The sequence below is a fragment of the Melopsittacus undulatus genome, chromosome 11, assembly GCF_012275295.1.
Source record: "Melopsittacus undulatus isolate bMelUnd1 chromosome 11, bMelUnd1.mat.Z, whole genome shotgun sequence".
In the NCBI taxonomy this organism is placed as follows: domain Eukaryota; kingdom Metazoa; phylum Chordata; class Aves; order Psittaciformes; family Psittaculidae; genus Melopsittacus; species Melopsittacus undulatus.
The window spans coordinates 502,210-523,540 of NC_047537.1; the positions used below are offsets into that span (position 1 = coordinate 502,210).

The following is a 21,331-nucleotide window of genomic DNA, read 5'->3' on the forward strand; positions in this document are numbered from 1 at the left end:
AAGCTTCAGGAAGCACAGCTCAGCTGCAAGATCTGACTTAAATTTCTCCAGTAATGCCTAAACAAAGAGGTTAAATGAGCAAAACAATTCTGTGGTCTCCTGGTCCACACAACCCCACAGTAGAGAACACCAGTAGTGGTGCAGTTAATCCCCCAGGTTAGAAAACCCCAGCTATCCTGAGCTATGCTTTCGTCTTTTTAAAGGAATACACAGCTTGCAAGGAAAATTCCATTCAGAGCAACATTCTCCTTTACCCATAAATTAACACAGTAAATAGCAAACCACCAATGACAACTCCTAGATTACTCAGTAAGGAAGACAGAACTAATGCACCCAAAACCTGCAGGCAACATCAGTCTCCTCCAACTGGAGTGACAGGCTCATCTTGAACTGGTTGATGGCAGAGAGGAACAGTCCTAGTGCTGGAGCTGCAAACCTTAAAGGAATAGTCCTGGCAAAATCAGGGCCTCAGTTACATTGGGAAGAGATGCTTTGGGCTATATGGTGCCGAAGAGGGGAGCCCCCAAGAGCCTCTGGTTCACGGAGCATCAGCACTGGCCGAGGCTATGGTCAGATGAGAGATTGTAACCCATCTGGAGCAGCTACGCTTGACATAACCCCAGCCGGGTGAGGCAGAACTGGGCAAACCTCTCTCAAACTCGAGAGGCAGCACTTGTGTGAGCACACCCCAAAGGGACAATGATGGCTGGGGAGGCAAGGAGTGAAGCGTGGAGGATCACACGTACCAGCAGTGAGGGGATGGAGACAAAGCCCTGCTTCAGCAGCCATTGCCTTCGGAAGGGACAGGGGTCGAGTTCTGCATTTACCTTGACCACCGGTGGCGTCGGGGGCACCACGGGCATTATCGGAGCAGCAGGCGGAGGGGGGGCAGCGGCAGGAGGGGCAGTGACAGGCGGGACGTTAGCGGTGATGGTTGGCACGGGGGTGGCAGCAATGACGGGCATCTGAGATGCAGCTGGAGGAACGTTCTGGAACGGGGCCGGCGGGGACACGGAGGACATGGCCACGGCTTGCGGAGCTCCTTTCAACAACAAAGGAAAACACACTGCAATGCACTGATGGGCACAGGTGCCGGCAAGACATGGGGACAGAGTGAACCTGGTCCCACCGGACTGTTCAGTCACAGGCTTGGCAAAAAGCTCCCAGGCCAGGGTCATCAGGAGAGCACAAAGGACACTGTGCAATTTGCTTGATGCTGTTACCCAGGGGTCAACAAGAACATATGAAATCACTGACCCAGGTGCTCATACCATGAGCCTTAGGCCAGCCACATGCAAGCAAAATACTTCAAGCTTTGCACATGGGGTGTGTGTTGCCCTGGGACAATCTTCATCCCTCTCACGGCTCTCAGCAGAACAGCAGGAGCTCAAGGAGAGCTCCATTCCATAGGGAGATGGCTGTTTTGGACAGCTGCTGTCCCATACAGGCCTCAATCTGTGCATGACAAATGGCAACAGCCACTCCCCTGTTACCACCTAAATACCCAAGAGGCCAAACCACTTCAGATTTGCCACAAGTTACACAACAAAAGGAACAGAGCTGAGAGTAGAGCTTAAGCCTTCCGATAGCGAGGCCAGTCTCTTACCTTAGACTTTGTTGTGGTTTAAGTCCAGCCGGTAACTCAGAACCATGCAGCCGCTCGCTCACTCCCCCCTTTTTCCTCCCCCCCGCTCCCAGAGGGATGGGGAAGAGAATCAAAAGAACACAACTCCCAAGGGTTGAGATAAGAACTAAGCTATAACACAAAACCACTGCTGCTACCACCAATAGTAATGATAAGGGAAATAACAAGGGAAGAGAATACAACTGCTCACCACACACTGACTGATACCCAGCCCGCCCCAAGCAGCAATCTGGGCCTTCCAGGTAACTGCCCCCCAGTTTATATACTGGGCATGACATGCTGTGGGATGGGATACCCCTTTGGCTAGTTCAGGTCAGGTGTCCTGTCTCTGCTTCCTCCAGACTTCCCCTCCTCCCTGGCAGCGCATGAGCCTCAGAAAGGCCTTGGTCAGAGTAAACATCACTGAGCAAGAACTGAAAACATCAGTGTTATCAGTACTGTTCTCAGGCTGAAAGTCAAAAACACAGCACTGCACCAGCTACTGAAAAACAACTGCTGCTGCTGAACCCAGGACACACTTGCACTGTTTAAGAACTGCCTTTAGTGTAAAGTTAAGGGGGACAAATGTAATAACTAATAACCAAAGTAACAATACTCCTCTATGGTTTTATAGCAGCTTTTAACAAAGGATGCTGAAAAGACAGATTTCTCTGAGCTTGGATGAAGTTGTAGCTCCATTTGGCACCTGAGATTTGGGAAAGTAAAGACGAACATTCAACTTTCCCAGAGCAACAATCAGACCTTGTTTACAGAAAAGAAGTTACAACAGTTTAATCCAGCCCACTTAAACTCCTGTATGAATGGTTTTATTGTGCTTACAGACAGTTTAGTCCCAAATCCATTTAAAAACAACTCCAGGTAAGCTGAACTAAACTTAGTTCCTACTGATATGCAATGGTCTACAGTCTTTTGCAGTGGATTAATAAATCCCTCCCTTCTGCTGATCAAACTTGATTCTATGTTGCAACCATGTGCACAAAAGAAATGCATCACACGAGGTTCAGGGATGAGCAAGATTGGAGTACGAGTTTCTGCTGTGTCAGGCTTCTCCCAGGACCTGGGGTGTGCTGTATAAACCCAGGTCTATACAGGCATTCTACATCACAGTCTGTCACTTATGGCAGACCAGCATGTTTAACTACCTTGCCTCTTCTTGCCTCGGTTTATTCTTTGCATACAAGCTCTGTGTAGATGGGCAGGTGACGGACGGGAAGGTGTTTGTATGACAAATGCAGAGTGGCTTTAAGACATCAAGCCCTGGAAGACTGGGTAAACCACTACTTTAACCATCAGATCACGGGCTCCTTCCATGCCCCTTCCCCACCTGCAAACCAGGCAGCTGGAAGGTGGCTCAGGTTCGTAAGGGTCAATGTCACTGCACTGGGTCAGTACCTGCACCCTGTGTGCCCGCTGATGGCTTGCGACCTTTGCCTTTAGGGACTGGGGGTAACAACTCAACCTCCTCCTGAGGCATCTGAGCAACTTTCTGCAGGAAGATCTTCTCCAGGGCTTGGGCCATGAGGACGATGTCATCTGTGGGCTGCAGAAAGAAGAACACAGCCCATGTTGTATCATCCACTTACGAGAAGTACTGAGGTTCAAGATCAGGCTTTGAAATCCCCAAGGAACTGCCCTCCAAATAAATCATGTTATCCCAGCTATGACAATAAAGAGACCAGCTCCTCTCCCTCCTTGCATGCTGCCCTCCTGCTCTTCTATTCTGGCCTAGCATGCAGTAATTACAGCCTCTAAGAACACTGCATCCAGAGAGTTATCAGGACTTGCAGGAGCCAGTTAACCAGCATCCTCTGCCACAGCAAGGAGCTGCAAACTGGAACTGATGAGCTGTCCCCCTGCTGCCAGCAAGGTCAGGACAGGAGTGTGAACACTCACACTGTGGCTCAAGCTAATGAATTTGTTTATTTCAGTTTGTTCTCAGCATAGGTCAGCAATGACAAACCACTGCAGAAAATACAAACACAAAGAGCAGTGGCTTTTAACAGCCTAACAAAACAGCAAGCAAGCCAAACCCCAAACAGCAACCCGTCTGAAGGGGCACAAGTACAGACAAGACACAGGCAGAGAAGAGAGTTACACTTCCTGAACTGCTGCTAAGATACTAGTTATTGGTAGACAGCCAGTGTAACACATAGCACTGACATGGCAAAGCATCTGCAAAGCACTGCATAAACCATAGCTCATCTTGAAGAGCTCCTAACTGAAACTAAAATCAGTAAGCACTTGCTACATAACCCCAGAACAGAAGCCTACCTAGAACTGAAAGGCACGTTTGCCCTTTTAACTGGTCTGGGGGAAGAAAGACACAGCACAAAGACAGCTTTGTGCATTCAAGTAATGTGCTTGCAATTAGTGGCATTTCAAACCCTTGCAAATGCACAGTGGAGCCAGCCCTGCTCAAAACCCACACTCCAACAGTCGTAGGTGGGTCTTTTCTAGGCAGTGCCCCAGTTAAAGGCTTGTCTGGGCTCTTTACCTTGTTGTAAATGTAACAGTTTGTAAACATGGTGTTGAAATCCTGCATACATTCACTGGCACTCCAGTAGTAGTTGTGTTCCAGGCGCTTCTTGATCGTCCCCATGTCCATGGGGTTTTTTATGATCTTGTGATAATCCTGTTGGAGAAGCAGGAAGGATGCTATTTATAGCTCCTGATACAGAGTGTTGCTCACACCTCCCTCTACAGCCCCAGGTTTCTCCTCATCCCTCCTCCCCAAAAACACATCCCCAAGGTTTAGTGCACGCTGAAAATATCACCTCTGCTTCCATTTCCTAATTTGTAGCTTTTTAAGCTGTCATTATTATGAATTTGACTATGAAGCACCAGTCTCCCCTAGTACATGCTCAAGCACATACAAATGGCTACCTGGTTGTTACCTGCTTTTAGTGAGGACAGCTGGACTGAGGAGGCACTAGGAGTAACGTGTGAGGAAAACACATGTCCTGAGCAGCTCTGCCTGGAAGCTGTTAGTGCTGTGACCGCCCTTAGGAGGTGGATGATGTCGCTTCAGACTGTGCTAAGTTTCAGTCTCTCTTTTAAGGGCATTTTAGCACTTAAAAGGCTTCCATGTGTTAACCCAGTTTCTCTCTGGGCTGGTCTCAAGCACACACAGATGCTGTGATTGGCCTGAGGTGATCCAGGCTGGGCTCTGTCATCTTCTCATGCTAGAGAAAGGCAGCACACGTACAGCCACCGTCCACTGAGCCCTGCCCTTGAGCAGGATTTGAGGCACTGGTATTTCCAGGCAAGGCATGTCAGGGCAGGAGAGGTGATCCTGCCGGCTGCTGGGCTGGTGCACACTCAGGTCACACATGGAAAACTGTTCTTCCAACTGACTGGTAACCTTCCCTAAAACACCTTCAAAATGCCTCACTGAGAAACTGACTCCAGAAAGAGAAGACACAAATGAGCACAGACTTAAAGAGGTGCTCTACAAGCGTGAAGTGTTTTACTCTTTCTGTTAGCACTTTAAATAGCACCCAGCAACAGCATCACACAGGTCAAGACTCCTGGTCCAGTCCACACGTTTGGATTATAACTTGTAACTGAAGCTCTCCTGACCTTACATCCCAGAACATGCTCCCCAGATCCCACAAAACCCTTTCACTCAAAGCAGCCAGAGTGAGTGTGCAGTGGGCTGCTGGGCTCAGCTGACAGGAGGGTGTATAGGGGTGCTGCTGCCTGTGTTTAAGTGAAGCAGTTTTCTCTTTCAGAGACCTGCACCTCTCCAGCTCTGAAAGAGCTTCTAACTCAGTGAATCTCAGAACATCTGAGGGATGCTCAAATCCAGCCTAACCAGAAGACTGCTCCCTCCAGCAGAAAGCTGCCCAAGAGCAGGATGCCAAGCAGGAGATGACAGACACGTACCGGCAAATTCAGTTTAATTGCATCAACAGGTTGGTAGAAAGGCCAAGCAAACTGATGCTTCCACAAGGTCTTCACCACCACATTTTGCATATATTGCAGCTGGTTGGTCTTCCTGCCGGGCTTGTTGGGGTTAGTGACCTCGGGAGGCGGTGGGTTGACAGGGCCCTGCGGAGCCGGGACCGCTGCCGTCACCACAGACATCTTCCTGCGCTGGTCCTCACGCGCTGTCACAGCCGCAGCAACCGGGAAACCTTCCTTCTTCCTTTATGCTCCCTGCATGGGACTGACATCCCATTGCCAGGGTCCAACCATACAGCCTAGATCAAACGAGAAGAGGACAATGTGTAAGTACAGATACTCACTTGAAACAGGCATGTTAAGACACTTGTGCTGTTGACAGTATTTGAACTCAGGCTCTTTACTCCATCTGCTTTGTTCCCTGTAACACACCATACTGACGATGGACACAGTTCAAGACCCAAGACACAGTGGAACAGCAATTTCCAAATTCAAAGCCTGCACAGAACTAGTAAGCTTCACAGGATCAGTTATTTGGCTCAAAGAGCATTTTTGTGCAAAGAAAACACATGAGGTAGCAGAAAAATACAGTTAAGGAATACAGTTAGGATGTAATGGGGACACCCATGAACAGGCTGATCCAAGCTAGCAAACCCACAGCTTGCAGCTCCATGTAAACCTCACTGCATTGTCTCTGCCCGAGTTGTGAGCCCTGATGTATGACATGAGGAAAGCAAGAGGCACAACCATCAGACATCCTGACTGCCCATCACATCCAACATGGCACTTGAGTGGACTCACAGGCAAACCCAGGCAGCTTATACAGACTGCCTGTAACTACAGGTAGAATCCAAACACACAGTTGTAGGCTAAGCACTTCATCTACAGGAATAGCACTGGTATCCGTAATCATCTGAACTATAATGGAGCCCAGCTGTGATCCAGGACATCACTGAACAGGTACTGAACAAGCCTGAAGCAAAGGCTGCCAAAGCCAGCCCTGGTACACACATCACTTGCACATGTGCACTTCTGATAACACAGTTTCAAGTACAGCCTCTTCCTGTCCCACATGAGGAGTGTACACTGCTTCCACACTGTGCAGTTCTGACTCACCCCAGTCTGGGAGGACAATTAAAAGCAAAGCCCAAACTCCCACATAAACCTTGCTTCTCCAGAGCCTCAGTCTGCCCTTCTGCGCTGAGCTGCACCCTCAGCATGGAGCCCAGCAGAGCTGTGGGGTCTGTCACGGCCTCGACGAGGATCAGGGAGGGCAGACACTTGGTGCGGGCCGAGCGCACGGATAACTCCATGTGCAGGAGGGACCCGGCAGCTCCGGAGCACCGGGAGCCATGTGCTGTGCCAGGGATCCGCTGCTCACCAACGGGCTGCTCCCTATGGCACTGAACAGCAGCTCCTGCCTGGGGCTGCTCCTGCGGGGCAGGCTGGGCTCCTGATGCTAGCAAGCATCAAGTTAGCACATGAGCCCAGCTACTCTGTTCCCATTGCTATGGTATTGCTGTGCAGTTACTTGGACACTGACCAAAGCCTGGCACAACTCCAGCCCAGAAACAGCGACATAAATCTTCCCATCAGGGAAAATTATTGAGTTTAAGAGATGTTCCTTGACCTCAGCTTTATCTGCACATTATTATTTACGTTACAGTAGCGCATGGGGGCTGTGCAGAGACCACAGCCCCTCGGTACTTGGCACTACAGACACAAAGCAAGATCCTGTTCCTACCTCACAGAGCTGGTGCTCATAACCCACACTTCACCCCACGGTGGTGAGCCCTGAGCCCCACTTGGTGGCAGCAGGATGGAGCCAGCAGCCATGCAGCACACAGGGAGCCAGCAGGGATGGAGCAGGCACCTTCCCACTGCTGCATCCCTGCACAGGCTCCTCGCAGGAGGAGCTCCTCCTGCTCTGCCTTCCCTCCCTCCACAGCCCCAGACAGGGACAGACCCCGGGCAGCTCTCCCTGCCTACCAGTTCCATGCCAGCTCCTCAGACTCACGGATCTGTGATTTGAGACCACGACTTGAGGACAGATGAGTTGCTCTGTCAGCCAGTACTGCCCTGCATGCACACACTGTAGGCACTGTCACCACCTCAAGCCTTGGGGGAGAAGCACTTGCACTTGGCTTCACTGCAGCAAGTGGGAACTTGGCTGGTGAGTGCCCATGTGGCACACTGCAGCTCTGCCCTTGCTGCCTCCCAGACTGTTGATTTCACACAGATCTGCTCTGCACACGTTATTGTGAGCACAGCCCCAGTAACATCCTGAGCCTGGGAGAGGTGTCCTTAACTTACCTCTGCATGAGGGAGGGGAAAAGATCACAGAAGATTAAGTCAGTTCCTTGGCTTTTGCCTTGGTTAGTTTAATGCTCATCAGATTATGCAGATGGGCTTCCCACTCTCCATCTCTCCTTGGCTCTTACAGGAGGTGCTTCCTCAGGAAGGAGCTGTAGGTTCCTAAACAGCACAAGCAGCCAGCACGAACTGGTAATTTCAAGAGCCTCCAGTTCTGACACACGCTCAGGGCTCCCTGTGAATTGTGCTGCTTTAAGACGTCTCACATTGTGCCTTCAAGCTCAGGGGTACTCAAAAGTCACTTCATCCTGACTGTAACAGCCGTTACATTGCAGTTTTGTTAACACGGCTGCAGGAAAAGGGAAGTGTGAGTGGTGAAAGAGCTTTACGCTGTGCTGGGGTCCTGACTGGAGCAGTCTCAGCTTTGAGACCTGACTGCAGCAAGGACTGGACTGAGAATTGAGCACTGCAGAAAGGCTCCAGGAGTACCAGGGGATTAACGGGGTGACTGTAGTGAGCACACACTCAGCTGCAGCCCTGGAAGTAAACACCTACGAGCAGGGTTCAGAGCGTACTGAGCAGCTGGTGACTTGGACATCAACAGCCGGGGCAGGCAAACCACATGGAGGGCACAGGCAGGGGCTCCCAGGGAAACACTGGGATGTGCCTCTCACCAGTCACAACTTTATGGCAATGGGGGAGGCAAAGAAGTGTTGGGCTGTTTGAACCTTCACTTCTTGGCACAGAAAGGAGGGTGTTTGGGATAAGCACACTCCTGGGCAGAGGCTGCTCGTGCCATTTCTTCCTAGAGGGGAAAGGTGGAATGCACTGAAGTTACCCCAGTGACCCACACGGCTGAGCCCACAGCACCTCACCATCAGGGGAAGCCAGAGAGAAGGCAGACAGCAGGCAGAGGATGGCAGAGGGTGAACCTGCCTCAGAGCATGCGCTCTCTTATCTAGTGCACTGCAACACGCTCAGTGCTTGTTTATTTGGCAATATCTAGCACTTGCAGGGGTTACTGCAGTGCCCAAGCACCCATGTGCAGAAGCCCTGCAGCCTTGGGCTTCAGGCAAGAAGGAAGCACTGGGAAGGTGCTGGCACATGGCCACACACCATACATAAAAGGTCCCAGACTGTCAGGAGCAGGATGGGGAGCTAGGGGAGGCAGGAACGTGGCTGAAGGCACATGGGAAGTATGGTATAAACCACGACACAGACACAGCTCAGTCTTCTGTGATTCAGTAACCACTTCAAACCCCATCCTGCAGAGTGCTGAGCAACCTTCCCCTCTTGATGAGCTGCACAGTCTGTGGCTCAGCACCTCAGCTCACAGGGATCCGCAGACCATCACCTATAAGATACCACCAGTTGATCAATGCAGATAAACCTCTTTCTAAGGCAGGTTTAGGAAAAGCCAGAAAAAACTTAAGCTCTTCACACTTTCTGGTCCCTTTACCTGGGTCAACCCTTTCTCTGGCTGTCTGTATGGAAGAGACAAAATGAGATCAAGTGTTGGACATCTGAGGCTGGAGAGTGTTCAGAACGATCCCACTGCTGCAGTGACAATGGCTATGATGCTGATCTAGTCGATGCTGCCCAGCTCTGAAGGGACATCCCTCACTGCAGGACTGCTGCAGAACGTGGTCCTAGCTTGAGAAGTTCCATTGTACAAGCACAGGATGTGCAAGAGCGTGGAGATCCTGAGCTCTTCCATCACATTCCTAAACCACCACAGAAAGAAATCACAGCCTAGTCAAGGAGAGGGATCTCCATGTTTATATGGGAGTTGGCCAAGGAGGGGGGAAAATTTGGTGATCCCAAATTCAAACCTTGGTGATAGGCAAAGGAAGAGACCACAGACTCAGTCACAACTTCTTCAGACCAGCCAGTTTTGCACCCAGCCCTGGCAGAAGTGCTGTCTGCTGGACACTGCCTTGGTTATTCCACCTCCCAATGTTTCTGGCATGATTATCACTTTAAACTTCCCCAGCGGACAGGATCTGCTGTTCCACTTCTGCTCATCCTTGCTTGTGCATTCAAATCTGTGCTCCAAGACCAATCAGAACTACAGATCCATTTGCTCAGTTAGGCTTGAACCACAGTCACACTTTATTAGCATCCTCCATGCCAGGCCAGGAAAGAGGGCCAAGCTGGCAAGATGGAATGGTCATAAAGAGAAAAGCTGAAAACCACAGCTTGGGTCAGTACTGGAACCCACCTCCCTCCAGGCTCTGTCCCCCAGTTCCTCTGTCTACTACTTCCCAGCCCACCATCTCCAAGGCACGGCTTGCAGAGCAGATGACGCTGTTGCTGCTCCATGCCGGGACTCCAGGAATGGCTGCTGCTGGTTTCAGGTCAGCAAACCTTGTGTCAGTTCAATTATTTACAGCAAACCAGAACCAATCCCAAACCAACCCCCATTCCCTGGCTCAGACCCAGGTTTCAGAGGATACGTGCACATGAGCAGCAGCCAGGTACACCCATTGAGCAGAGTATGGCAACACCCGCTCCAGCGCTCCCGATGGGATCATTGTACATCTACACCCTTGCAGGGCCCTTTTTCTGCTTTCTAAAGGATGTGATCTGCACAGTCAAACATTTGTGTTCTGGAAAAGAGTCTGCCTTTCCCCTTTTTAATCAGCATATGGTGCTCTGTGCACTTTTACAGTGCAAGAAAAACACTCAAACTCATTCAGTCTGGTTCTGCATGTATATAGTGAATAAATGACACAGTCTTTCCACAACGGACTTTGCCATTATTCTTTTTCTGCACTCTGATTTCCAAAAGAGATTACTGGACAGAAAACACTGAAGAAAAACCAAAAGCAGAAGCACATGAGCTCAAGTACTTCCCTGCTGGCAGAGCACAGCCAAGCTCCTGCTCTACCTGCAAAGAATTACCCAAGAGGGCAGCTACAGAGTAGCAGAACTGACAAGGTGGCCGAATACCATAACCTGGGTTTCTGAACAACCTCACCTGGTCTGTACCAGGTACAATGCTATTTGCCATCTGAAGAAACAGCAAAGCTAATCCTGCTTTACCCCTCTGCCCAGACCACAGCACCCCAAGGTCTTTCATGACACCTGGTAGGGAGGGAGCTTCAGTACAGCCCAATTCCACTTCCAACTGAATCTAAAAGGCTATGTGCAACAATGAAAACAGGTATGAAAGCATAAAGCACAGCCCCGCAAACAGCATCCAATCCCTATGTATTACCTACTTAAAGGACTGTCTTCTGCTCTGTGACCTAATAACCTGCACTGCAAACCCCCTCACATCACCTGCCCTGCACAGGCATGTATCAGCATTACTGATACCATTTACAAGTGCTACAGATGTTACTTCAGGTGCAGCAACTCAAACACATGGACAGAGAAGACAGACACAGACCCATACGTTAAAACAGCATCCCACCCTCCAGAGCAGAGCCACGAGTGATCACCACAGAAACCGCTGTCCTCCATCAGTACCCCCCTTGCACACTTGTGCTGCAACACCTTCTATTTTATTTTTGTGTATTTAAATGAATAAAGTTACTATTCTGAAAAAGAACAGCTTGGGTTTAGGACAGAAAGCATTACAAGTGCAGGAGGAGCAGATGAGCTGACGCTGGTTTACACCATGCCCCAGGTTCACAGCTACAGCACCACAACTTGCCCATGCAAAGGCTCCAGAATTTAAACCCTCCCAATGTTGGCTTCAGCAACAAGTGGGTTAAAGAGTGTGCTCCAAAAAGTTGTTCACCTCCACCAAGCACCAGTGATTGACAAAACCACAGCAATGTCACAGTAAGACACTGCAGTGAAAGGCTTGGGATGCACACATACATCCTGAGCATCCCAACAGCTCACTGAGCAGCACAGCGCACAAGGGCTCCTTCCCAGTTCCCACAGCTCTACCCCTTACAGTGATGTTCTGGGCTGTTACTGCAGAACAATGTGGCAACTTCAAACAAAACAAAACCAACATCCAGAATGAAAACCCTCCAAACACGTCATGGGAGACCCACTGCAGATTATTGAGTTCTACAAATTAGCAAACAAGGAGCAACCAGGATTAAAGCGAAACAATCACCAACACCGAGATGCAAAAGGCTCCTTGTTCATTTATGTAGCAAGGTGCAGCTCTGGCCGAGAGCACCAACAGCTCAAAGCAGACAGAGTAATATATTTGGTAAAAGTAATGAAGGCTTTGAAAGGTGAGAGCTCACCAGAGCACTGCCTGCTGCCCAGGGACCGGGCTCTGAGCTGCCGACAACAGTGATCACACTCCTCAGTTACTCCAGGGAGGAGGAGTGAGGCTCTCAGAGTGCAGCAGGGATCTGGTGATGCCCACAGCTCACTGCACATGCCCCAGGTGAAGCAGTAACCACTCAACAGAACTTACCCCAGTTAGAGATGTGCCCCCCCCGCAGCAGGACAGGCTGCTCTACCTGTGCGACTGCCTCAGCCCAGGCAGGGACACCCTCCGGGCTGCCAGGTCCCAGCCTGCAGACACGGTTTGTGGGCACCCAGAACCGCTGTCTGACAACCCACCGGGTCAGGAGATGACTGAAGGATACAGTTCTCAACACACGGTTCTTAACTCAGGAAAGAGTTATTTAGCAAGATTATTAAGGACTGTGATTTAAGTCGTTGCACCCAGAGCAGTTACAGCAGTGCAGAGAAACAACCAGCTACACAACAGTGACAGAAGGAGCCTCTCTGGAAGCAGCAAGGAGCCGCTTACTGACCTGCAGCATCAGACTCCACATTATGCTGTTCTCCAGAGTACTTTTAAAGTGACAAGAACTAAGAGTTGTTGAGTGCCCCTCTGTGCTTAAAATGACAGGTTTCATTCCAGAAGCAATGGAGCCTAGTTTGTATTTGAAGACAATAGAACTAACACTCCGAAGTCAGTTCTGAGAACACACCTCAGACACTTCACACCACACATGTATTCCTTCTTCATTTAAGCCCTGCATGCACAGGTCACTGAAACACCTTCACTGCAGCTGGTACCATCTGAGTGCAGAGCACTGCATGGGCAGAGAAAGACAAAACTGCAAACAAGCTAATGCTGAATGTTGAATAAGACTCTTAGCCTCTGCCCAGCCTTTCATTAAGTATTGACTTGAAACACCAAATCCAGGCATGAGTATTTTTAACCAGTGGGGGCCTAAGGAACACACAATTTTAGCATTTATTCTTTCCAGAAAGGAAGAATTTGAGGTCAGGAGTTCCTGTTTCGGCAGGAGCCTCCCAGGGTATCATTAAAAGCTCCCCAAACTCCTGTGCTAACAGCAGCAGCCCAGACCCCAGTGACAGCACCCGGGCACAGCACACATCAGGGTGTGCTTAAAGGCAGTGTTGGGGGCTTCTGTTTGCGTTGACTGATGTGTATCTGTTCTGCACTCCTCACCCCTCCAGTCACCAACCCCTCTCCACTATCAGAGTTATCACTCTGTCAGTTCAAGAGCATCAGCTTTAAGGCTAAACTTCCAGTTTAATTTAGAGACAACTCCTGAGCACTCTCACATACACCGAACACGTTGGAAACACTGACCAGCATATTTAGATAAACACTTTTCCCCCACCAAGGGACAGCAGGTGTGCTCTGCTCAGATTTACCAACATCGGGAGTTTAGAGATGTAAACACATACATACAAGTTCCAAGTATTAGTGAAGCCATTGTCTTTGTTTATCCAAAGAAGTTTATTTTAGTAACGTTTGACTGCCGACGGCATCAGCACAGAGGTACATCCACACGGCAGAGCTGTCACCGAGCCCGACCCGCACAGAACACCACTCCACGCTGTCAAAGCCGGTTCTGTAGGACGCACCTCCCGCAGCAGCGCCCCGCGCACTGACCCCGCTCAGCTCCGCGACCCGAACACTACAGCTTTGTTTGAAAGCGAAACCAAGCGGGCAGCAGGTAACTCCAGCGCCGGGGAGCGCGGAGCCGAGCGCGCACCGAGGGAACTACGGCGAGTTTGGAAGTTTTGCGTTTATTATCGGTACCATTATTTATAGCGCGACACTTCTATATATACATCCGTGACCTGCGCTTCCTTTGACACCTCTAACGCGCACGCAGCGAGCCCCGGTTCCGTGCACTGCCCGCAGTTGGGTGCGCTCCAGGAGCGCAGCCCGCACCGCTCCGCACGCACAGCCCCGCTCTCACCGGCCACCGAAGGGAGACGGCCGGAGCCGCCGCCGAGCCCCGCTCCGCGCCCGGAGCTCCCGGCGCCGGGACCGCGCACGGCGGAGCTGCTGCCGCCGGGTCCCGCCCGCTTTTCTCCCCCCCCTTTTTTTCCGCTTCCCCCTCTTTTCCCTTCTTGTTCCCTTGTTTTCAGGGCGCCCGCAGCTCTCCCTTCCCTCGCCCCTATTTCCCCTTCAAAAGATGGCGGGCAGAGAGAGCGGGCGAGGGAAGGCGAGCGACAGAGGGGGAAGAAGAAAAACACACACAGAGAATAGGAAAGAAGGAAGCAGGAGCCGCCGCTCGCGGGGCTGCGGGGGGAGCCCGGCCCGGCGGCTGCTGCGCTCGGCGAGCAGGGCAGGGGGGGCAGGAGATGGGGAAGAAGCGGCAGAAGAAGAAGAAAAGGGTGGGCAGGAGCGGCGGGGCCGGGAGGAAATCAATGGCCAGGCTGCAGCCAGCCCCGCCGCGCTTTGTTGCATTGTGGCGGCGCACAAAGGCTGCGGGGCGGCGGGGAGCGGCGCGGGGCTCCCGCAACGGGAACGGGCAGGGGAGAGAAGGGGGGAGGGAGGAATTAAAGAAAATCAGCATTGGCCTTTCCCAAGTGGGGTTTGCTCTCGTCCCGCTGCTTCCCCGGCCCCCTCCCTCCAGAAGCCATGGCCCAGCGCTAGCGGCGCACACCCGAGCATCTAGCAAATAAAGGGAAAGATTAAATAGATTACTTTGCCCCGGCAGCTCCAGCAACGTTTGCCGAACAGTCCCTCCAGTTGCTCTTCTTTTTATCCTCGCCAGGCAGTATAATAGATGCGCTACAGCGCCCCAGAGCCCATGCGCCGGCCGCAAGGCCGTGTGGGCGCGGTAGTCCCGGCCCGGCCGGGGCAGCGGCGCCCGCGGGCCCCGGCACTACAACCCCCAGCAGCCGCAGGGCCCCGCTCCCCCCGCGGGGACACAACCGGAGGGGGGGATGCCCCTGGCGGAGGGGGAGCCGCCGGGCCCGGCCCCGGGGACAGCGCCGTGAGCCCCGGCTGAGCCCCGGCTCCCCCCCGGCGTCGGGGCACGACGAGAGCCGTCAGAGCCGTGCGGGACCCCGAGCCCCGGCGGGTGCGGGCACCGAGGGGCAGAGCGCAGCCCGCTCGGCTCGCTCCGAGCGTGAAGTTCGGTTTGCGCCGGCGGTGCGCGCTCACGGTTATTACACAACAACTACTACGAGCCGCAATGAAAACAGAGCGTCACCAGGGCGAGTAGTAAGTGTACAAATACAGTCCGTGAAGAACCGGGTGCAGCCTGCGCTGGTCAGTGCGCTTCACAACCCGGTCAACGGCTTACAACAACAATTGATCCTATGTATACAATAACAGAGCAGGAATTGTACACACACGGAAGCATCAACAAACACGAGCACTCCCACAGCACTTCAGGCACACTCCAATCCAGCCGGTGTCCTGCAGCGAATCCACAATGGAAACAAGTTTACAAAGCAGCTCAAAACTGATGCAATCGAAAACACAGTTTAATTACTCGGGCACAAAAAGGAATAAACAAAAATTAGAAACATAAATGAATCCAGGGGAAACATTTGAAGTAAGGAGCAGTTTTGGGATGTGGCTGTGGACAAAGATGGCAGAGGCTGCCACACTGTTACGCCAGTAGGTCAGCTCAGTGTAGACATAAGGTGAAGGCAGTGGTATTGGAAGACCTTATTTCCAGCCGTTTAAAACGCGACCAACAGGACTGAAATTCTCAGGAGATGTGATACAGGCACTGGGGTCATGCTCAGGAAGACCCCACTGCACCAGGTTTGCAGCTGCCTCAGGATGAAACACAGGCTGTGCACATGCCAGAAAGAAACCCCTGAAAAGGGCTTTTTTTACACCAACTTCAAGGCACATTGAAATCCAGGAGCCTGCTCATGCTGGGACATATTTAGTGAGACAGCACTGAAGATGGGTGCACTCACACCCCCGGTCAGTGCATGACCTGGGCTCCTCCTCAAACTGACCTTTTTGACTTGACCATCCAACAGTCCCACTGCAAATCCAAATGCAACCTGGTAATGGCACAAGCATCAGAACTGCAACCCAAAAAGCAGTCTCCAACTACACCTCACACTTCCTTACCTCACCTGGGTGAGTGTAAGACAGCTTCAACCCAAATCGTAACATTTGTGATACACGAGGCTGAGCAGGCAAAACAATTCTCGTTGGAAACTGCACCCAGAGATTTCACTACTATCAACTTTCCGCTTGGAGCGCACCAGTAACACACCTACCTGCAGGTCTGCAAGCCTACACCTGAAGAACCCATCTGCATCCTCCAAGGGAACAGGAAAGCAAAAATCTTCTAATAATCCTCAAAGCTTTCTTTATGTAATGCAGTGAGTTTGGATAATGGTTCAGCCAAAGAGGCAGAGCCTAGCTCCATTTGAGTAAGCTCCAGAGGAAGTACAGTGAAGTCAAACCAGAAAGATTCAAGCTTAATTCAAAGCACTCAGGCTAAAGAAAAGGTAAGTGCAATCTTTAAACTAGAAAATCTTCTATCATGTTAGTTTTTCACACAAGATACACCAGTTTGCCTGCTCTGAAAATACATCAATGCCAGCTTTTCCATAAAACACAAGACCACAGCAACAGCTTTTTACCTCTTCTTCCTCCCCAAGCTCAGAGGAACATCCTCCATCCACCCAAAGCTCTTTGATTAGCCTCTGCAGCCTCTTATGTTGCACCTCCAGTTACCCAATTAGTACCTTGTTAACTAACACCTGAGTATGTTTATTCCTTGCCAATGTACTACTTTTAACCCTTCATTCACACTGGTACATACATCCTTCTAGAAGGCTTTTTCCATAGGCTCTGACAAGAAGAAGCCTTATCTGTGCCACACCAGAGTGGTTTTTAGGGCTGTTAAATACTGACACTTTTTGCTTCTCTACTCTTGGTGCCAGGGTGGGATCTAAGTCTTTGGAAAACAAGGGTTATGGGAATAGAAGAGGGAGATACCTGTGGCTCTGTGGTCAGTGAGTTTTGTGAGCACTGGGCACACTCAGTGCCTCACATGACTGCACCCAATGGTGTTTAACACACATCAACACCAGGGGACTGTTGGGAACTGACCTGGAGCCTGGTGTTTCTGAGCTGTGCTAGAGATATTAACTGTAAGCTTCTGATTCTCTACCTCACCTTTCAGTGCCTGTTTCACCATCCAAACCACAGCTCCCTGCTGGAAGGGAGCTCACTGTTAGGATTTGGACTTGGGCATTACAAGTGGAGCAGGCTGCTGAAGGGGGATGAATGCCAGGTCAGCAGGGCACCCTGTCCTCCACCTCCACGGGGCACATGGCAGACACCCCATACATCTCTATGCATGCGGAGGGCTGACATGAGCCCCACGCACCTTCAGGCATGTGGATTTGGCCATTCTGACTTTGGGTGTGCTCCAAGAGACCTCACATATAAACAGACTCACAGGAGAGCCTGTTACAGAGTGGATGTCATTGTACATTACAAAAAGAGAATTTATTCAGTAACAGCCATGTTTGGGATAAAGAAATAATAGTGTTCAAATAGAAGATTGCTTAAGAGCGTGTAGTCAGTGTCTGCGATTATATGACTCCGATCATCCAGTGGCAGACAGAAAGGAGTTGAACACAAGCGGATAAATGCTCTTATTGCAACAGAGTCATCTTTACCAATAATTTTCTTCACTGTGGTGGCAGGATTTCCTCGATTGAGTCAGTGTTGTTCAGCGAGTTGAGGATGACAGGCCCAGGGCAGGGGTTTGAAACAATAATTGCCGTTTGTTCTTCTGTAGTACCTTTCATCTGTGGAACTCACAACAATGCAGTAATCCTCCAACAGCTTTTGTGGGTAAGGAAATATTATGATTCCTGTTTTTCAGCTGAGAAAGCCTAGAGGGAATACGATGATGCAGAGAACCACAGGCAGAGCCAGAACTGGGACCCAGCTCCTCTGACTTGTACTCTGTAGGTTGGAAAGCCTGGACACAACAGCTGGTGAGGCCACTCCTCTTGTCAGTGACTCTGTCAGTGCTGCAGGACCTTTGCCTCTTCAGTGTCCACTCTTCATCTGGAAAAGGGTTAGCAGAGCCCCCAAACAGGGAATCCAGGAGCCAGGATGTCTACAAGCCCCAAGAGGTGCAGCACTATGGTAATTGATGGGAAGGCAGGAAAGAATCAAGCTATCCAAGACCTGAAGGATCTTGTAAGTGTTCATCTGCAAATATACAAGTGCCTTTTATGGGAATGTAGCAAGAAGCATTACTTGGAGGAGCTGGAGGCTGGAATACAGCTGACTAAGATTTATATGTATGGGAGAAAGCAGAGCAAAGGCCTAAGCTATTGTGAGAGAGAAGAGAGGGACAAGACCACAGAATTTGAGTAGTGAAGAGAAACTGTCCAGCTAATATGGCCACATATCTTTGACCGCAGTAAATACGTTTCTTTGGACATTAGCTGCATCTAAATGGTTTTGTTACACCATGAGTATCATGTAGAGACCCAGCACCTGCTGCTAACAGTGGTTTGCACAGGTAAGCAAGCTTGTGACTAGTGTGTGCTACTGAGCTGGCAGTTTAACAGAACACACTAGATTTCAGCTGGGTACAGCCCTAATGGATTCCTGTGTGCTTTCTTACTTTTCCTTCTGCCCTCTTACAAAGACTGCAGAGAATGGTAAAGAGATGCTGTGACCAAATAGTAACGCTTTCAAACATTGTGATTTCTAAATTACAGGGAGTAATAAATATATTCAGATTTCACTCAAGCTATCTCAGGGGTATGACTTAATCATGTTGAACTGGCTGCTCACTGGAGTTGCAACCCTTTGCACCAGCCAAGAATGAAACTCCTGATCCACAGAAGTGCTGAGAACCTGCTGCTCCAGCTGAAGTGGTGGAGAGAGGCTGTCATCACGTCTGGCAGTCAGGCTGTGTGTGATTCAGGCTGGGGCTCTCAAATCCGCAGTCTTTATACACTTACTGGCTGTAAATTCCATTGAGAGGGAATCTGCTTTGGATGGCACAACTACAGCACATCACTGGACTTTAGTCCTGTGTCAAGTCCTACCTTCTCTTCAAAAACATGGACTGTTTCTTAGCAGATCTTTACTAACATGGACCTCGATACACACATTGTTCAATGATCTTGCTTTGAACGAAGTTCTTCAGCCTCCAGAGGCCGCCTGGGCCCAGGCTGTGTTTTGTACACATCCCTCCCAGGGCAGAATGAATCAAATCCTACCTGAGCTCCACTGGGGTAGGATTTCCTAGTTTTAAATGAACAAATGTTGGCAGTGATGCAAGCAAAGTTCCCCCTGTACTGGGGGAGGTAGAAATATCAGCCTGGAAAAGGTTTAGTGTTTGTTTATAAATCCCAGAAGAAACATATGTATGTGATGTATCGGGGATGTAGAACAAATCAGAGCAGTGTATTAGCAACCACACAGAAAGAGCTCCATGTCAGAGAGTGGCTGCTCTTTAAAAGCCTAAAAGATTCAGCTGGTCTCTCATGCACTCTTCCTCCCTCTGTTCCTTGAGCAGTGTGTAACACACGGTGAGTCTGTTCCCACTTCCCTGCTGCTGAGAGGCCCAAGCACATAAATGTCCTGAGCCTGCCAATTGTGCTGGAACATAAATGTGGGTTTACAGAGCTTGTAAGCTTAGTGCCTTATTACTCACCACTGCAAATGTAAGCACCAGCTTGTCTGCAGCAGTCAGGTCTAAAGAGCGGGTCCAGCATGTGCTGAAGTTAGTGGGAGCTTTCCTACAAACATGGATGTCCTCTGGATCATATCTGCAGGGCTGGGTCTTGGTGGAACCTGTGACAAAATCATACATCAGTCACAGGAGGACCCATGGCCTCAGCTCTGTCCCTGACACTCTGAAAGCCACCCAAAGGGACCCCAGCAGCACTGAGAGCACTCATTCCATGTCCTCTGAGCCACTCACAGCCTTTTCCTTCTCTTTCACGATTATGGGAAGCTGCTTTCCTCAACCCCCCTCAGACAGGTGTCGTTCAGTGTATTTTGGCAGGTCACCATTTCAGGCTATTTTGAACCAAATGGAATGAAAGATTTTGTGAGGAAGAAGCCTGCCAAGCCCCATGCTTTTCCAGGGAGGGAATCTGGACAGATACCACATCCTGCTGATCCCAGCTGTGGCAGCAGCGCTGGGGGGGCAAGAAAGACCCTCACAGATGACTCATAACCACCAAGTTAAATGTCATGCTGCCAGAACCCCAGTCTAGTGTGGGCCCGAGCACTGCACCACACTTTCAGCTTGCTACAAAACTTAAAATGCAGGAACTCAGAGCTAAGGGGTTGTTCAGGATTTAAGAGTGAGAACTGAGCCAAAACCAAGCAGAGGGATCAGCAGCAGGAACTGGGTTTGTTTCCCAGTGCTGCCCAGTGCAGTTTTTGTCCCCGTCTCAGCTCCCTGGGCTCAGCCTGCAGGGTTAACTCCCCACACCTGGCTGCACATTTCAGGCTGCAGAGGGGTCTCCCTGTACCACAGGGGGTTTCCTTCATTTTCCCCTCTCTTAACTGCCACTGGAGCATTTGGAGCCCAGGATCCTCCTGTGCCAAAGGGCCGGTCCGTGACACGTGTCTCCTTTTCCTCCCTCCTACAAGCAGACTGCCCCGTGTCCTGTGTGGCACTGGGCTGCGGATCGGAAACCAGCAGTGCTCTCCAGCACAGCGCTCCAACACATGCTAGACATTAACGTGTCTTGGCCTTACCGAATCAGTCACTTCTCTGCGGCAGGGCCGTGTACACCAGTACAGTGCCTTGGACAGACGCTCACCCAGGCATGTATCTAAGGTGCTAAATGGCTCATACCTCAGCCCCGTGCAGTACTTGTGTTACTGCCTTAGGCCTGGCTTCCCACACCGGTTTGTACCGGTGGTTCTGGGGCACCCTCAGCGGGGCTGGCCTGTGCCTGACACCCAGCCCTGCCGCGGCCAGGCCCAGCGGCATGTGAAGCACAGCAGCGCTGTGCCCCCCTGACACGGTGTACAGCGTGACCGTGTACCTGACAACCGAGGGCCCGGTACCGGGCTGCCGTGCTCTGGTACCGGGCTGCCGTGTTCTGCGGTACCGGCTCTGCCCCGCACGCTGGATGAGGCCCTCCCGTCACCACAGCCGGGCCAGGCGCTGGCTGCGGCCGCCTCCAAGCCCGATCCCCACAGCAACACCCGCAGCGGGTACGGGGCCTCCCAGCGCCGGGAGCCGGAGCCCGGCTGCGGGCACGGAGCCCCGGGACCGGCGGGGAGGAGGAGGG

At 51.1% G+C, this 21,331-nt stretch overlaps 1 protein-coding gene and 1 long non-coding RNA gene across 3 annotated transcripts in view; both read right to left on the minus strand.

Moving 5' to 3' along the window:
* Window positions 1-15,048, minus strand: part of BRD3 (bromodomain containing 3) — a 28,208-nt gene extending 13,160 nt beyond the window's left edge. Inside the window, exons 1-5 of one of the 2 annotated variants that reach the window (XM_034067384.1) lie at window positions 14,763-15,048; window positions 5,531-5,847; window positions 4,140-4,277; window positions 3,038-3,185; window positions 828-1,042 (exon numbers count right to left, since the gene is read on the minus strand). In XM_034067384.1, coding sequence (XP_033923275.1) covers window positions 828-1,042; window positions 3,038-3,185; window positions 4,140-4,277; window positions 5,531-5,731 — 702 coding nt within the window. In that variant the 5' untranslated portion in view covers window positions 5,732-5,847; window positions 14,763-15,048. The remainder of the gene's footprint in view (window positions 1-827; window positions 1,043-3,037; window positions 3,186-4,139; window positions 4,278-5,530; window positions 5,848-14,762) is intronic. The other variant, XM_034067383.1, reaches the window with a different exon arrangement.
* A 484-nt stretch (window positions 15,049-15,532) lies between these two features.
* Window positions 15,533-21,303, minus strand: LOC115945398 (uncharacterized). The gene is made up of 3 exons (XR_004079749.2): window positions 21,083-21,303; window positions 19,732-19,871; window positions 15,533-18,269 (listed from the first exon to the last, which is right to left on the minus strand). It is a non-coding gene; the product is annotated as an uncharacterized lncRNA (long non-coding RNA).
* Window positions 21,304-21,331: the final 28 nt, after the last annotated feature.